Below are 15,666 nucleotides of genomic sequence, written 5' to 3'. Positions count from 1 at the left end.
CGAAGATTAATATATTGTGTGCATTAACCGTGTAATCAGTATGCAATTGAAAGGTTAATAAAATCAAACAATAATACATAGAAAAGAAATCATAATAAAGACATACAAGAATGTATTTATTATTGGAATACAAATTCAAAAATCTGATGAAATTGTTTCTTTTTTAATATCTGAAACAAGACTTCATGTTCTGTTATTTTTTAATTTGTAGGAAATATTTCAGAAGCAAGGTCCGGGTCTTCCCTTTCCATTCTTTGGTATATCCAATTCATTTTTACTCCAACCTCAAATAAATATTTCCTTTCAAACGCGGCTTGTTGCATGTCAGACAATTCATAGAAAAAATCTGGCTTACCACCTATAAATAAGCCTATCACCTTTGGTGAATTTACTTCATTTGTAATAACTGGGGCACCTGATGAACCTTTTTCCAAAAAGCAATCAAATTTAAATAACCTTTCGTTTTCAACATCATAATATCCCCGATCTACAGAGGATGTATCAAATCCTCGTTCTTGTATGTCATTTTTGTACACCTCTGCATTTTGATGCAAGCTTGCTAGGGCCTCCCTATACCTTGTATTAAAAGGGTCCTCTCCGATTATGATACATTTATCAGAATGTTTTTCATTTGGGTTGTTCTTATTACCATAACCTATGAGAAAAGCTTCGTTTATACGCAAATGATAGCTGTCGTATTTCCATAGAAATAGAGGGTCCGGGAGGTTCTGGTGCAGGTCGGTATCTTTTATTTCAAGTACAGCACAATCGTTTTCCTCATCATGATATCGATATTTTAATAGAATATCCCGTCTGTGTTTGTCGATGAAAGAACCGTTGAAATTTACATGTAAATTATGTTCTCGTTCAATCCGTGAAAAGTCATAGTCTGTTTTTCCCGTCAAATCTGAAATGTAAATAAAAAAACAAAAACTATATGACATTATACTATTTTTGTAGTACATGTATTTGAGACAAAATCGTTTTCATAGACTTATTCATAGTACCACAGTGTTTATATTTATCAAATGAAAGGTTGATTTCATATTTGAGCTAAATTGATCGGAATTCTATTAAGCTTTTACAATATTATCGGATATAATTATGTTTTTTGTAGTGGAAAAGTGATCTTAACAGAAATAGCAACATTTTTATTAAACTGCTACAACACAAACCATTAATAAGTACAGCAGACAGCAAAAAGGAAATGTATCTTTAAATAAATAAATAAATAAATAAATACATAAATCCTAAACGAACATTTCATCACATGCTTCATCTATGTAAATCGGTTGGATTATGTTTTAGTATAAAGCTAATAAAAATATATAAGTCATCATTCTCCTTTACATAGGCATGTATACTATTTGTTAATAAAAGCAAATTTAACCTCGACTTAAATCACGAATAACATGAAAGTCTGTCATCACATAACATGGACCAACACGGAAAGCAGACCCAATAACCTTTTTCTTGAGTATTATTGCGCCGCAGCTCAGGAAAAGCTTGTTCAGACAATTCGTTGCAGCTTGTGTGTTAGTGTCATCGGCATCTTTTTTGAACTCTCCGGGATTTGACTTTGTATCACCTGAAATCGGTAACAAAATATGATGTCCTCAGAGGTCCACCAAACTAAGTTAAAGTTACAGAAATATTTGTCCATTGAAAATGTCTTTAAAGTGTCTCAGCGACATCCATGAACCACGATGTTAACTTATTAAACATAAGTATTGATTACGTTTGTTAAAATAAAAAATAATTATTGAGACTTAACTAAAATGTGTACATAAGTTGTCTTATGAAAATGTTTTATTGCATAATGAAGACGAAATACATTTGTAATGGCAAAGAATGTGACATAATAATTCAATTATTAAAGCCGGAAACGTACGTTACAATAATGGAACCTTTCATTTGTCCGAGAGTAAAATGTGTTAATTATTTAAAAAAATGATTTTTTTTTGATAGCTATGATCTTCCCTGAGGTAAACATAATCTGTATTAAGAGCAACGTTTGTGAAAAATGATATGCCACCGCACAATACGTAATAGTAGGAAAAGAAGTAGTTGTTTTGTTTCTTTACAATTAAATTTTACCAAAATCCAGAAGTATCTCGTAAATTTGGATTTAAATGTAATATTTAAGCATGTGAAATAAAAGACAATGTGCAGATGTGTCAAATGTTTAGATACAAAGGCCATAGTGCAATTATAAATTTATAATTGATTTAAAATAGACAAACATTTAGGTATTTACAGTATTACATAGAGGATATTTGTTCGTTTGTGTGTAAAATAAAATTACATTTTACAAACAAATTTTCTTTTTATTTTATACATAAAAACTAGACAGTATAAATGAAATTTCCTCAATATAAGCTTTAATTTTTAAAAGCTGTTTTCCCCACTTTTAGCCACAATTTAAGTCGAATTTCAAGATGTCTTGAGCTGCAAAATAAGTCCGATAATCAACATTAAATGGCGATGATATTATCTATTTTATTTAAAAAGTATGAATGATCTCTTATTTTAATAATTAAAACAAAAAATACTAGTAAAATAAAAAATCACACCATCCGATCTCATTTCCGTTAATTACTGCAAAATTATATTAGACCAGGCTTAATGAACTGGCCGCCATTTTTAAAGGTTGTGTATATCAAGGAAGACAATAATTGTGTTTGATTCAGACGGACATTATAAGGAAAGAAAATATTATTTGAGAGTTGTTACAGAAAATAAATAATTGTTTACAATGTGCTCAAATCATTACGTAAATTTCCCTACAAACCAAACATCTATATCGCTAGAGGTCATGATATCAAATCAGTTTATAAACAGCTTTGAAAATTAATTTAAAACATCTCCCTTTCTAGACCTTATGACCTTAACACAAACTCAAAGCTATTGATTCATTATTATTTCAGAAAAAAAACATACTATGTACACATGTAAAATGACACTCCAACACGAGTTGTTTCCTTTCATTATTTAACTATGATTTGGAGAAAAGCCATGACCTCCTAGGGCAGCGCAAATTTTGACTCCTAAGCTATAATTTGAATAATCTAAAAGGAGGTTTACAAGACAATGTTTCATGCTTAACATCTAAGCTCTAGTCTATGTAGTCATTTATGAAAACACATTACCTAGGGGCGGTGCCAATTTTTACCCCAGGCTTTGATTTAAACAATATTTGAAGAGGTACACTAGACAATGCCTTATGCAAAATATCAATGTTCTTGCTCTATTGGGTTTTTAAAAGATTTTTTTTTTGAATTTCTTATAATTCGTTTAATTTGTCATGGCACCCAGATTTTCAATTCTTTGAACAATTTTGGAGGCCCCTCACCCAAGGAACAATCTTAGTAAGTTTGGTATAAATTATAGATGTTGCGGTGGCATAATAGTTAAGAAGGAAAATGCTTGAATTTCAAAATAACAAAACACAGATATTTGCTCAATGTCCCGTGAACAACAAAAAAAACAACAACAACAACATGGGGGAATACTGATTTCACACAAAACTGATCGTTACTTAAATCTTTAGTATCAGCGGGATTTCCATAAGTGAGGCAAAAATTATATAATAGTTTAAGTTGATACAGAATTCAATTAAAGTCGATTGCTCATATATACACTCTCGATTCCGTTCCTGCAATAAACCAGTACTTACGAACGAGCGTTAAGTTCTTGTTCATGGAAACAATGAAAGCTTTCTTCTTACCGCAATTCTTAGGTAGCTATTTCGACACGTTAACCACTTGACTTTACCACCTCTACAATTTGCTTAGGTCTCGATTTTTTTGGTTGTTTTTGTTTTTTTTGTTTTGTTTTTTTTGTTTTTTTGTTGTTTTTTTTGTTTCTTTGTTTTCTTACCAATATTTGAATTAGCTAACAGATGTTCCTTCTCCTCTTCACAAGGGCCATTAGGAAATGGTGCATTATCTGAAACAGTTTAAAACATGCCCAATGATCTTGCCTCATTATGATTTGATTTATCTAGCTCAGTTTTACATTTATAGTATTGATGATTAAGAATCAATTTACACCGTGTATATCCAGTAACGTCGGATTTGAAAAAAATCCCACGATCCGTCCAATAAGAACAGCAAAATTGTGCAATAGATGGCGGATACCTCGCGGTAAGTAGACTGGCTAATTTATTTTTTTATTTAACCATACTGAAAAAAATACCCGCCTATGGCCGCGTTAATCCCTCACTAAGATTGTTTCCACGAAATTGCATACTTTTCAAGATAATTCGTGAAAATGATGGCTTGACCACCGTTTTGAGTGTGATTTTGGCTTTTTGGTACAACTATGCATATTATATTGTATAATTTCGTTTTTCGGTAGGTAAGTGACATTTACTAAACTTCTGGTGACAGAAATTCGAAAATAAGCTGATAAATGTGATTGTAGTTTTTTTATTTATGTATATAAATAGTGCTTGGTGGTAACGCCGAAAAAAAGTGATTTTTTCATATATGGTACTGTCAGGTATCCGTCATTTATTGCCCAAATTCTGCATTACTTATTGCACGAATCGTGCGTTATTTTCACATTCCGGCGTAACTGGATAAACACGGTGATTCAAACCAATTTAAAATTCAAGGCAAACCATTTCTTCTTGACAGTTATCGTCATATACATGTTAGTCAAGTGTGGTGAATTTTTTAACCCTTACTTCATTGTCCAGAATCAATATGCAGTATCAATCAATGTTCAATATACTCCGCAATTCTTAAAGGTTTTTTAAACATTGATAAAATGTACTGAACAAAACTAAAGACATGTTTGTGTCACTGCCACTTATATCCATGACCATGAATGGCAATTTCCATACAAAGTTCATTAACTAAGACGATGTTTCCAGATTTTAATTAGACAAAAAATCAACACAGTGTCAGTGTGACCTGTAAGATTGACCTAATGACCTTAAATTCAATACATAGCATTTCAACCTCTTAAAACAAAACTTAGTTCCTTGTTAGCTGACTGATAGAAAAGACATTTTACATATATTCTCTGTGACCGTTACCTTTGACGTAACGAAATTAAAATGTGCTGTCATTTTCTTGTTATGATCAACCATAACGTCAAATCTATTGATTTTCCGCGAAAGCTTTTTCTAGATATTGGCATGAAAAGGAATTGGTGGTCAATGTCGCGATGGCCTAAACTTTTTACATAGTGACCTTAAAATCAATTGCCGCCATTACCAAGTCATGACAATCCTCTACAATAAGTATTTTGATTGTAGGCAATGATGTCGTTTTTGCTATTTGTCGGACAATCTTTTAAATGTCATGGACATTGTAACCTAGTTCTTTGACCTTAAAACTTCAAAATAGCAATAGGGGTTATCTACTGATCATGGGAAATGTCCAACGACTAATCCTTCTTAACGGTATAGTAAAACAAAGAACAGGGTACGTACAGACAAACGGAAAAACGTACGTACCAACCCGAACATTTTAATGTTTGGCGTTAACAAGAGAAAACATAAATTAAATATTCTTCCCTATCATCTTCTCCTTACTCTTAGATTTTGAAATAATAGACTTTGTAATGATGTACAGGGTCTTTAATATAAGTTAAAGTTATTTCTCCTGTGCTTATTCCCCATAGCCAGCTGGTTTTCTGTATGATCTTGGTCGTGGTTTTCACTGTTGGCTTATTTTCACAAAGTATTTAGAAATTTCAGATATTGATCGAAAATCTAACTCATTTGACTCATTCATTCATAAACGTAGAAACTATCTGCTCGCTAAGGCCATGATTTCAATAAAAATAAATTTCATGTAACTGAATCAGGACTGACAACGGACGGACAAACAAAACCCAAATAAACATACCGCATGTTCTCACAAGTCTAACATAACTCAGAATTACCAACTACAAACAGGCATATCAATTGTACAAAGGCAGACTGACGGATCGAAAGTTAGATAGACAGCCAGGTTACCAAATATAGAGACATATGATAAATGGGTGGACATACAATAATTTGCAAGACAAACAGAAAATCATGTTGCTTTAGTCTTGAATCATGTGTTTAATTATACAATTAATAACTCATTTTATATTGTTTTTGTGCTTGTGGATCTCTATCCTAAAAAACCAACTAATACTCCAAGAACAGCTCTTCGTAAACTAATGGATCACTATTCGGTACAAAGCGTGGAATAATGATTCTCAAGGAGGTCTATACGGCATTAACTAGGAAAGTTCACTCATTGCGGCCCTATTCGAATCCCTTTGAGGTGCGACACACTCTTCTTGGGTAAATTTTATCAAATGAAAACCCACGCACCCCTTCAAGCGACTATCAAAAGTGACGTCGATACTGAACTCGAAACAGAAAGACGGAGTTGTGAAATGTTTAAGTCTTTTTATAGAGAAATTATTGATTAAATGAGTACATTTTTTTGTAAAGTTTTTATTTTTTATATGATACTTTGTTTACATTGTTTATGACAGGATTATAAAGGTAAACAAACTAGATGAATTCATTGAAAACACAACAACATTTTACTGTATATTTACTCATTTCTGTTCGGTATACATGTATAATGCAATTAATAAGATACGATAAGTGCGTTGTCTTCGCGATTCACGCTCTTTGACATATGTTATTACATAATGTTGGCAATGTTTCTTGGATCTGTTTTTTTGTGAAATATCAGTTGCATCTCATAAGTAGCCAACCAATATCTAGCGAAATTTAAATTGTAGATCGGAAAGTCTATACTATTTATTTATATAAAGAAAAAATCCAAATAAAATAGAAATCATCTTTGTCATCAATTTTCTTGGGAAATGAAATTAAGTATTATCTGTGATAGAAAACAAGTCTTTGAATAAATATTTTACAAATGTAAACAACATGTTAAATAACATATTAAATTAGTACCTGTGTCAGATGAAGAGATATCATGCTGAGAAGAGTTTCCGTCTTCTAATTCACCCGATGGTTTACCTGTTTTGAAATATAGTTTTCTATACAATCAAATAATATTGTTTTAATCAATTACACGTGACATTTATATCATAGGTTGATAGCTTTACATTGATTTAAGTTTTCGAACTGTTTAAAATGATTTCTTAAACGATGTAGCACATTTACCAGCATGTACAAATAATAATTTTATAAAGAAGAATCACATAAATCACCAAGACATGTAAGCTTCATGATATTGACTACAATCATTGCAAATAAGTGTGCCGTTTAATTGAGAACAACGGTTTTGATATGCATACATTGTAAGAATGCGTACCAGTTGATTATAGGATAAATATATCAAAACTAACACAAATTTAGATATCAATACATGTTTCGCTTTATTAGCTTTGTCAGTTGATACATAAAGGAAATAACGTACTTTCAGTTGATAATCTAAGCTAAGAATTAAAAACCCTTAAAGAATTAACTGCAAAATTGATTCAATTATAAAGTACATTTCTGTCAACAAAAATATGTAAATTAAAGACTTGGTCCATTTTTATCTCTTCATGATCATAGATAATTGAAAAGTTCTAAATTATTACGCCCCTTGTACAGTTTTAAGTGCCGAATAGAACCGAATTGCATATTTAAATGTAATAAATATAGAAATAATATTATACTTGCATTTTTTTGGAGTGCAAAACACAGTTATAATGGTCATCAAACAAACTGAAAATAATTAGAAATCGTTAAAAATTTAAAGATTAAAATATGAAGTTCTTTTCTCTGATTTCTTTTCACTTCAGTCAACCCGGACTTTCATTCTCATTAAATGTTTATTTTTTGTCAATATATCATTCAGTTTGATGGAAAAAGACTTATGTCGTGACTTTTACAAATAATATATATATATACGGGTTATGAATATTCTAAATAATTTATATTTCCTCATTTTTGGGTTATATAACAAATTGAATGCATTGTGTACAACACAACTATTTCTAAAGAAAGCGCGGTCGTTTTGACAGTGAGCATATGTGGTAAACATCGAAACTGCCCGTTTACAAATAATCTATCATGTCAACATATATTTTTTCTTTGTCTTTTTGAATTCACAATTTTACCTTTAATATATAAAACAAATTGAAAATTGTATGAAAACAGTTTTCGATATCTTCATTTATGTGCAGAATTAATGTTTATTTATACATTGATTTCTCTTTTTTGCATTTTTGTATTTTTGCTGAGTTAAGAAACATGAAAAACTCATTCTGTAACGAATGGGTTCAGATTATTGTTTTTTTACAGAATCAAAGGATAGAGTTATTCATTCTTATGATGAAATATATATTCCTGTAATACATTTCAATAATTTTCCTGTTAGATTTTGGAAGTTTACATGTAGCATTTAATTTTTTAAGAATGTGAACCTGACAAAAATAATAAATCAATATCTGATTATTTTTTTTTTAATGACTGTATATTTATTTTATACTCTGTTTAAAAAAATAACACCAAAATAATAATAACATTTTTCAAAATTTGTTGTTTTTCAAGTCAGAAATAAGAAAGACAGGTTATACTTTTTGTCATACATATTTATTTCCGCATATTTGAGGGAATTTTTTTTATATCATTTCGCCAAAAAAGTAATGTGGAAACTGGTCATGAAATTTCCATATTTTGATTGCTTTGGAAAAGTATAAAAAATTATAAAAGTTTGTTTTTGAAATTGTGGTTATTTTGACAGTTTTTAGATATACGTTTAGCACGGAATTGTACATATACCAACACGTCGACATATATTTTCTTTTTATTTTTGAATTCATATTTGAATTTTACATATCATACAAAAAATATTTTAAATTGCTATCAATGGTTTAATTCTTAATTTAATGTAGAACATGCTTTTAAAAGCACTTGTCTGAATCTGATGAGTACGTTCGAAAAAAAAAATGTAAATGCGAATGATACATACCAAATATCACACAGGTAACAATAACAAAGATGATTCCCGTTGCTAAAGGTTCTGTTTGGGGGGTCACATCTGATCCTGAGATTGAAATTTACTCGTCAATATTCATGTAAAGCGAAAACAAATCACTGACCGTACACAACTTACTGGTTAAAAGAATCAACATATTAAGCAATTAATAGTACATATAAATAAGAGATGAATTTTAGTTTATGGGAGCACACCATTAATTAAAAAATATTACAAGCTGTTGTGTTTACATACACAAAAGCAGTCATAATCACCTCTTTGGCCAAGGTGTAACATTCAAATATGTACAATACAGTTCGAATAAGACGTAACTAAAAGTATTTAACTTTATTTCTATTTATGAAATACTAACTGATTACTCGAATGTAATGATACTCTTTAACTTCAATAACGATTTGAATTTCAAATACTTTTTCTACAATGTGAAAAAAGCTTGCAACATTTTCAGTATACAGTGTATGCAACAGAGAATTAAAGTTTATTAAGTCCCTCTTACTAATATGAATGCATAGAATTGATAGGAGTAGCCTTTTTATGTACCTATACATCTTCCAGTTTCCCCATCAATCACAAATCCTGGGTTGCATTGGCAAACATGTTCGTTTAAAGATTGTTTGCATATCCCATTTTCACAAACCCATGGTTCCCCATCGCATTCGGCAACATCTGTCAATAACGCAATGCGACAATGTGTCATAACGAGTGCTTCGAAATTGCATTTTCAAACAGCAAGAGCTTTCAAAGCGAGTTATAATACAAGTTCTAACTGGCTTGGTTTGTTTTGTGCTTTTTTTTTAAAGTTGATATTAACTTATTACCAGTTTTGAATGAAGAGTGTCATTCTCGAATAAAGATAAACCAAGGAAAGGATTACATATAATCGTGTTACGTACAGTCAAATGGGACTTAAAGTGATCAGCGGGATATATCTAAAATAACAAACATAAGATTGAAACGTTCCTAAAATTTGATAACTAAGATCAACAAAGAAAGGCGGCGTTCAATGAACCCAACTCCTGCACGATCCAGCAACAAGAACCAGCGGCTTGAACCCCAAACAAAAACAAGAAGGGCATACCCGGTGTGGTACATCAAACACTAATATACGCATAAAAGCTCTAAGACAATCAAAGGATACTATTAACGTCCTAAAGTTTTTTAATTTATGTATTTAAAACGTACTGAAAAAAGATTTTATGATACATGTGATAAGGTTAATGTTTGTAGCAATAACGTTTTGAAATAATCAAATTACAATGCATTTATATGTAGCTGAGTAAAATATCATACCGGTGTCTAAGTCAGGATTTTCTGATACAGTAACTGTAATGGAATGTCCATCTCTAAGATGGTCCCTGCCAAAATATGAGGTCAAATTACCAAAACAAGTTATTTATTTATTATCAAGAACATTCACTTACATACTTGAAATAGATATATAAGGTTCCGAGGGACCAGTAGTTGCCAAATGATCTAAATTCATCGCTTTAATTGTTTCACATTTTGTTAAAAACTTTTTGAGACAATAACGCCTGTCACTCATAAACTGTCTGTTGTGCCACAGACAACATAAACCTTCATTATATGTAAACACTTGAAAATATTGTACATTTGTAATATAATCTTATTTAACTTTTAAATTGAAAAAATGTTATTATGTTTTTGATCCGAGATAGGTGGTGATTTGATTAAAAATTAATATAAACGTCCATTTATTTTTGAAACTTAAAGAAGATAAGAAGAAATTCGTGATCTAATAAATAAATGAGTTATCATCTAAGAAGGCTTTGCAGTTCCTGGTAATGAAATATATTTTGATAGTGTAAGATAACTGGAAAAAAGTCTTGAACTTATAAATTAAAGGGTATTCATGAGTGAAGACCGCAGGTCTATGTTATGAAATATTTACCGGCAAGTCTGTTTGCAGATAAAGTAATTATGGTCATCTCTACATTCATTCGGGTTGCAAGGAAGAACACATGTCCCATCTACAATAAACAAAACAACAAAATATGTGTCTGTTAAATTAACTAAGTAGTCATAATTATAAATCAAAATACCATTAAAGCACACTAAAAGAAGGTAATATTTTTCATAATCATTACGAATACTGCAAATGTATTTTTATGAACTGTCCTAAAATTCAGTTGTTAATCAAATTTTAGATTTAACTTACTAGGCAAAGGTTTTTGTCCTTCTACGCATGGATTGTTTACTTCAGCGTTCCCACTACAGAAATAAGGTTCATATACACTTTCCCTGTCGTAATCTAATAGAAATCTACCAGCTCTGTTATAGTATCCTTCTTTGTAGTTACAATAGACAATGGTTGGGTAGATATGGTTACCTTCACTATAGATCAAATATCTTTCTTCAATATTTGTTAAATTTAAGTGCTTTGATCTACAGGCATTGATACAGTTTGAATTTGTTTCCTGGAAATAACCAGTTGGACATTTCTCGACAATAACTTTAATCTTTGAAGGGTTCTCCTCGTCTTGCATTACTCTCCACCAATGACCTAATAAAAAGGAATGAGACTGAAAAAAGTGTACCACACTAAAAATCGTATTCCTCGTATACTAGGCAAAGCGCTTGAATCATTTATTGTTAACATCTCCCGCCCAAATGTACTTTTAGACGGCTAATGAATCTCCTCTCGTCGATTGATATACAATTATGAATGAAAAAATGTATAAATCGCTGCCAAAAAGGCGAGGTTTTTGTACTTGTGATCATGATTTCTGTCAAACTCTACTCTCAAGGTACTGCACTAATATTGTAGTTTGTTAAAACCAAAAAAGGCAATATACGTTAAAAATGTATGATACTTCTTTATACACAAAATAATAACTTTACATACATCAGACGGGTTACTGATAGATAACTGAAACAGATAATTTGGAAATCCTAAGAGCGGCTCAAACAGAAAGTATGAAAATTGCTAAATTGAAATTGTTGCAGTACTGTTTAATTAAGCCTCCTCAAACACTTCAATGAGAAATGCAACGGCCAGAGACATTGTATCATTCATTTAGTTTTATAAAAGTACATTTTATTTTTCAATAAAGCCAGTAAAACAAATACATTGAACAGGGCATTTTTCAATACAGAATTACATATTTAGATATTTTGAGAGATTTGGTTTTCACCATTGAACCATAGAAACAGAAGGGCAGTTTTGGACGGTGGCAAATTTATTTTCTTGTTAACAGACATGTAAGGAAATGCAATAACTAACAATTATATTTGAAGAAAATGAAATAAGAAACATTGATCTATTCTGTGAGAATTTTGGACAAAGTCACAATTCAAAAGAAAGCTAAAGTGATTGCAAATACAGCAACGAAAAAGTTGTTTTGGCTAACCTTTTTTGCATATAGGATGCATTGGAGCGCAGATGAAAGCCATTCCTTTTTCAGTGTTGACACATACAGGTGTATATCCCGATAAACACGTTTTATTGAATTCGCAATAATCGAGTAAGTCTCGTAGTTTATCACTTCCTGGAAAAAGGCAAGTCTGTGTCATATCTAAATTTGAAGGGTTGCAGTAAGAAGTGCTGAGAGACACAAAGGTTTGTATCTCCGTGAGACTTTGATCGTGTTCGGTTGGAGGTTGTATGTTCATGGCATCGGAAAGATGGAAAGACAGTAAAATCATAAATACCTGAATTAAAAAAAAGACAATTCAATGAATCGTTAAATCTCTGTGAGTACATGTATTAGGTAAACCAGAAACGTAAAAATAATGCGTGAATGGTTCAAGTAAAAAAACACAACCACAAGTAAGGAGGAAATTATATATTTTAAAATCGTGTCAGTTGTACATCTATTCACAAAATTATCCTCAAGAATAAATAGCATACATCTCGACCACATTGACTTATAAATCATCAGAAATCGTTTTACTAACATTATGTATTTACACATATATTGTGTTTTGTTTTTTGAATAACTATTTGCGTCCATTGTATAAAACTGACAAACTTAAAAGGGGTTGACTGCAAAAGCGACTTATACATCATGATTATAAAATAGAATAGTTTGACGATTATGATAAGCTTTCTGTTGAGATTTCTTATAACAAGTATGAATTACTATGCAAAACAAAAGTATTTTATGAGGCCAGTATCTTATATATGATTTGGATAAACACTGTTATAATATGTGAATAAAATTAATCAAGTAAATAAATTAAAGTATCTATATATCTAATTGAGAGAACGGAATTAGCGCAAATATTTACTTTAAGCTTGTTTAAAATAAAGTTGTTAATCATAAATTTTGTAAAATATGACTGTAGGCTTTGAAACGCTGATTCTAACGCGTTACAGACTTTTTCTTACTAAATATTACTTTATAAACTTGTCTCAGAAGATTCGGTATCTCGGATTGTTTGATATAAGAAAAATGAAATGACTCTGATAAGATATAACATCAACAGACATACGTATGTTTTAAAACGGATAGGGTATGTGCAGGACATTGAACCATCTAAACGAAGACTTCCTCTTTTGATATCTGTTGAAACGGGCAGTTTCTTTACATCATGCTCCGTGTCCGACTTGCGATGTTCATACTCTAACACACGATGTTTTTTCGCCAAAACCTTTTGAAATATAACAAGAGCCATGTCAACATGGCCATTCCCCGCCGAATGTGTTTGCTCATTGGAAGAATGTATATGTAGTAGAGCAGAATAATTTAATTTTAAGAGGTCTTTTGGTAATGAAAACTGATGGCTGAAGTGATTACAGATTTGAAACCTATATGAATACTGATGGCTGAAAACAACAAAGGGCAATAACTGAAAAATAATGCAGGGTAGGTTATCATTCTTGTGTGCTGCACCCCTCCTCAGTAAAATCTATCCACCTATTAAATTTCAAGTAGATACCTCAAGTACTCTTTGAAATATGCTCCCGACAAAATAGTATGAAAAAGAATAAAGGCCAATAATTCAAAAATTATATAGGGAAGAGTTATCATTCTTGCGCACAGCATTCATACTCAATAAGATCTATCCACCTATGACATTTCATATTGACATCTCAAACAATTTGTGTTTTGTTCCAATAAGGTGAAAAATTAAGTATGAAAAATAGCAAAGGGCAATAACTCAAAAATTATGAAAGGTAGTGTTATCATTTTTATGCACTGCACACCTCCTGAGTGAGATCTATGCACTTATGAAGTTTTATGTAGATATCTCAAAGGCTTTTTGAGTTATGCTCTGGACAAAAATTAATTTTAAAACATTACAAAGGGCAATAACTCAAAAATTATGCAGGGTAGAGTTATCATTCTTGTACACTGCACTCCTCTTTAATGAGGTCTATCCACCTATGAAGTTTCAAGTTGATACCTCAAATTCTTTTTTTGAGATGTGCTCCGGACAAAAATGTCGGACGGAAGGACAGACGTCCGGATGGATGGACGGACGGACGGACGGAAGGACGGACGAAGACTATTATAATAAACGCTTTTCAATTTTGGGTCACTTTTCACTATTACAATATCTATTCTGGAAAAACGAAGGGAGCTTATGATCTGAAATTTGCACATATGTTATTAGTATAGATCTACATCAAATGGAGTAATAATCTCAAAAAAATATTTCCAGTCCCGTCAGTTAAACAAATGTCAGTGGAGTCCCTTTAACCTTTGCATTACAAAAAGTTCATTGCTTTACTAATAACGCGTGTGTCTGATCTCAGATTGTAGGCAAAATGGAAAATGTTATCATATGTTTTTCCAATTAAGATACATCAACCAATTTAGAGCATTCATTTAAAGATATCAAGTGGATTACACAGTCGAAAAGCACAAATAAGGAAAACCGTCTTTCTGCACACCTTAGTAATGCTTGCAAAAGTTGACATGCTTATCTTTATTTTTAATTCGAACACTTTTGCAATTAATGTAATAGATGAATAAAGACACAGTAAAGTTTTGGGATTTTGCATTTTCTGTTTACTTGTATTAGAACATGATAACATTTATTTGGGAATTTTGTAAAATATATCTTAAAAAATTGTTGATACTACGCGTCCTCAATTTAACATATCAAACCATTGAATCTAAAAACTAAGACTTTAATAGCAAATCAAAATTAGAGAAAGGTTACAATCACATACCTTTGTAACTTGCATTGAGCTTGAAATCTGACGACCATAACTGTCTGCTTCTTGGCTTTCTTCTTGAGGGTGCTTCTTTTGTACTAATAAGCGGCACTCGTCCTTAGGTGCTACTGAATCTGCTTCTAAAAATTATTTCAAATAATTTTTTTATTTTTGTGCGTTTACCTGATAAATGAGTATTAAATTTAAAATGAACAGTAAGTAAATGATTAGCATATCCATGTTTTTATGAATTAAAGTCGATGAACATTCATGGTTATTTATAAAAAAGTGTTTTATTGATACCTTGTTTTCTTTGTGTCAAGTTCTTGAAGTCATTCCATTGTAACAGACTAGGTGCTTTTTCTTGAGCCATGTATTTTTTTCCATCATAATTTTCATTTGACGTGTCGGTATTGCTTGACACGGTATATACTATATACAAATGTGTGAATTGGCTTTCAACCTGAAACATACAACCGTTTTAGAATGCATGTTAAGCAAATGTAAGGCTTAATTCTAAATAATTTTAATAGTTAAGTACTACATTATGTTATTAATACCTAGATTTTATTTTTTTAATACATT

The 15,666-nt window shown here is 31.1% G+C and overlaps 1 protein-coding gene across 1 annotated transcript; it reads right to left on the bottom strand.

Moving 5' to 3' along the window:
* Nucleotides 1-61: 61 nt before the first annotated feature.
* LOC132715424 (uncharacterized) lies at nt 62-15,476 on the bottom strand (the record flags this gene model as incomplete). Its single annotated transcript, XM_060698427.1, is given in 14 exon segments — nt 62-907; nt 1,391-1,588; nt 3,880-3,948; nt 6,920-6,985; nt 7,637-7,681; nt 8,931-9,005; nt 9,498-9,623; nt 10,248-10,312; nt 10,867-10,945; nt 11,134-11,478; nt 12,326-12,626; nt 13,410-13,568; nt 15,097-15,221; nt 15,385-15,476. Coding segments are annotated over 14 exon segments (2,452 nt in total), but the record flags the coding sequence as incomplete, so codon positions are not given.
* Nucleotides 15,477-15,666: the final 190 nt, after the last annotated feature.

The sequence above is a fragment of the Ruditapes philippinarum genome, unplaced genomic scaffold (assembly GCF_026571515.1).
Source record: "Ruditapes philippinarum isolate M1 unplaced genomic scaffold, ASM2657151v2 ctg4058_1_1_1_1, whole genome shotgun sequence".
Taxonomy (NCBI): domain Eukaryota; kingdom Metazoa; phylum Mollusca; class Bivalvia; order Venerida; family Veneridae; genus Ruditapes; species Ruditapes philippinarum.
Note: the sequence above shows the minus strand (reverse complement) of the source record. Positions and strands in the feature narration are given on the sequence as shown.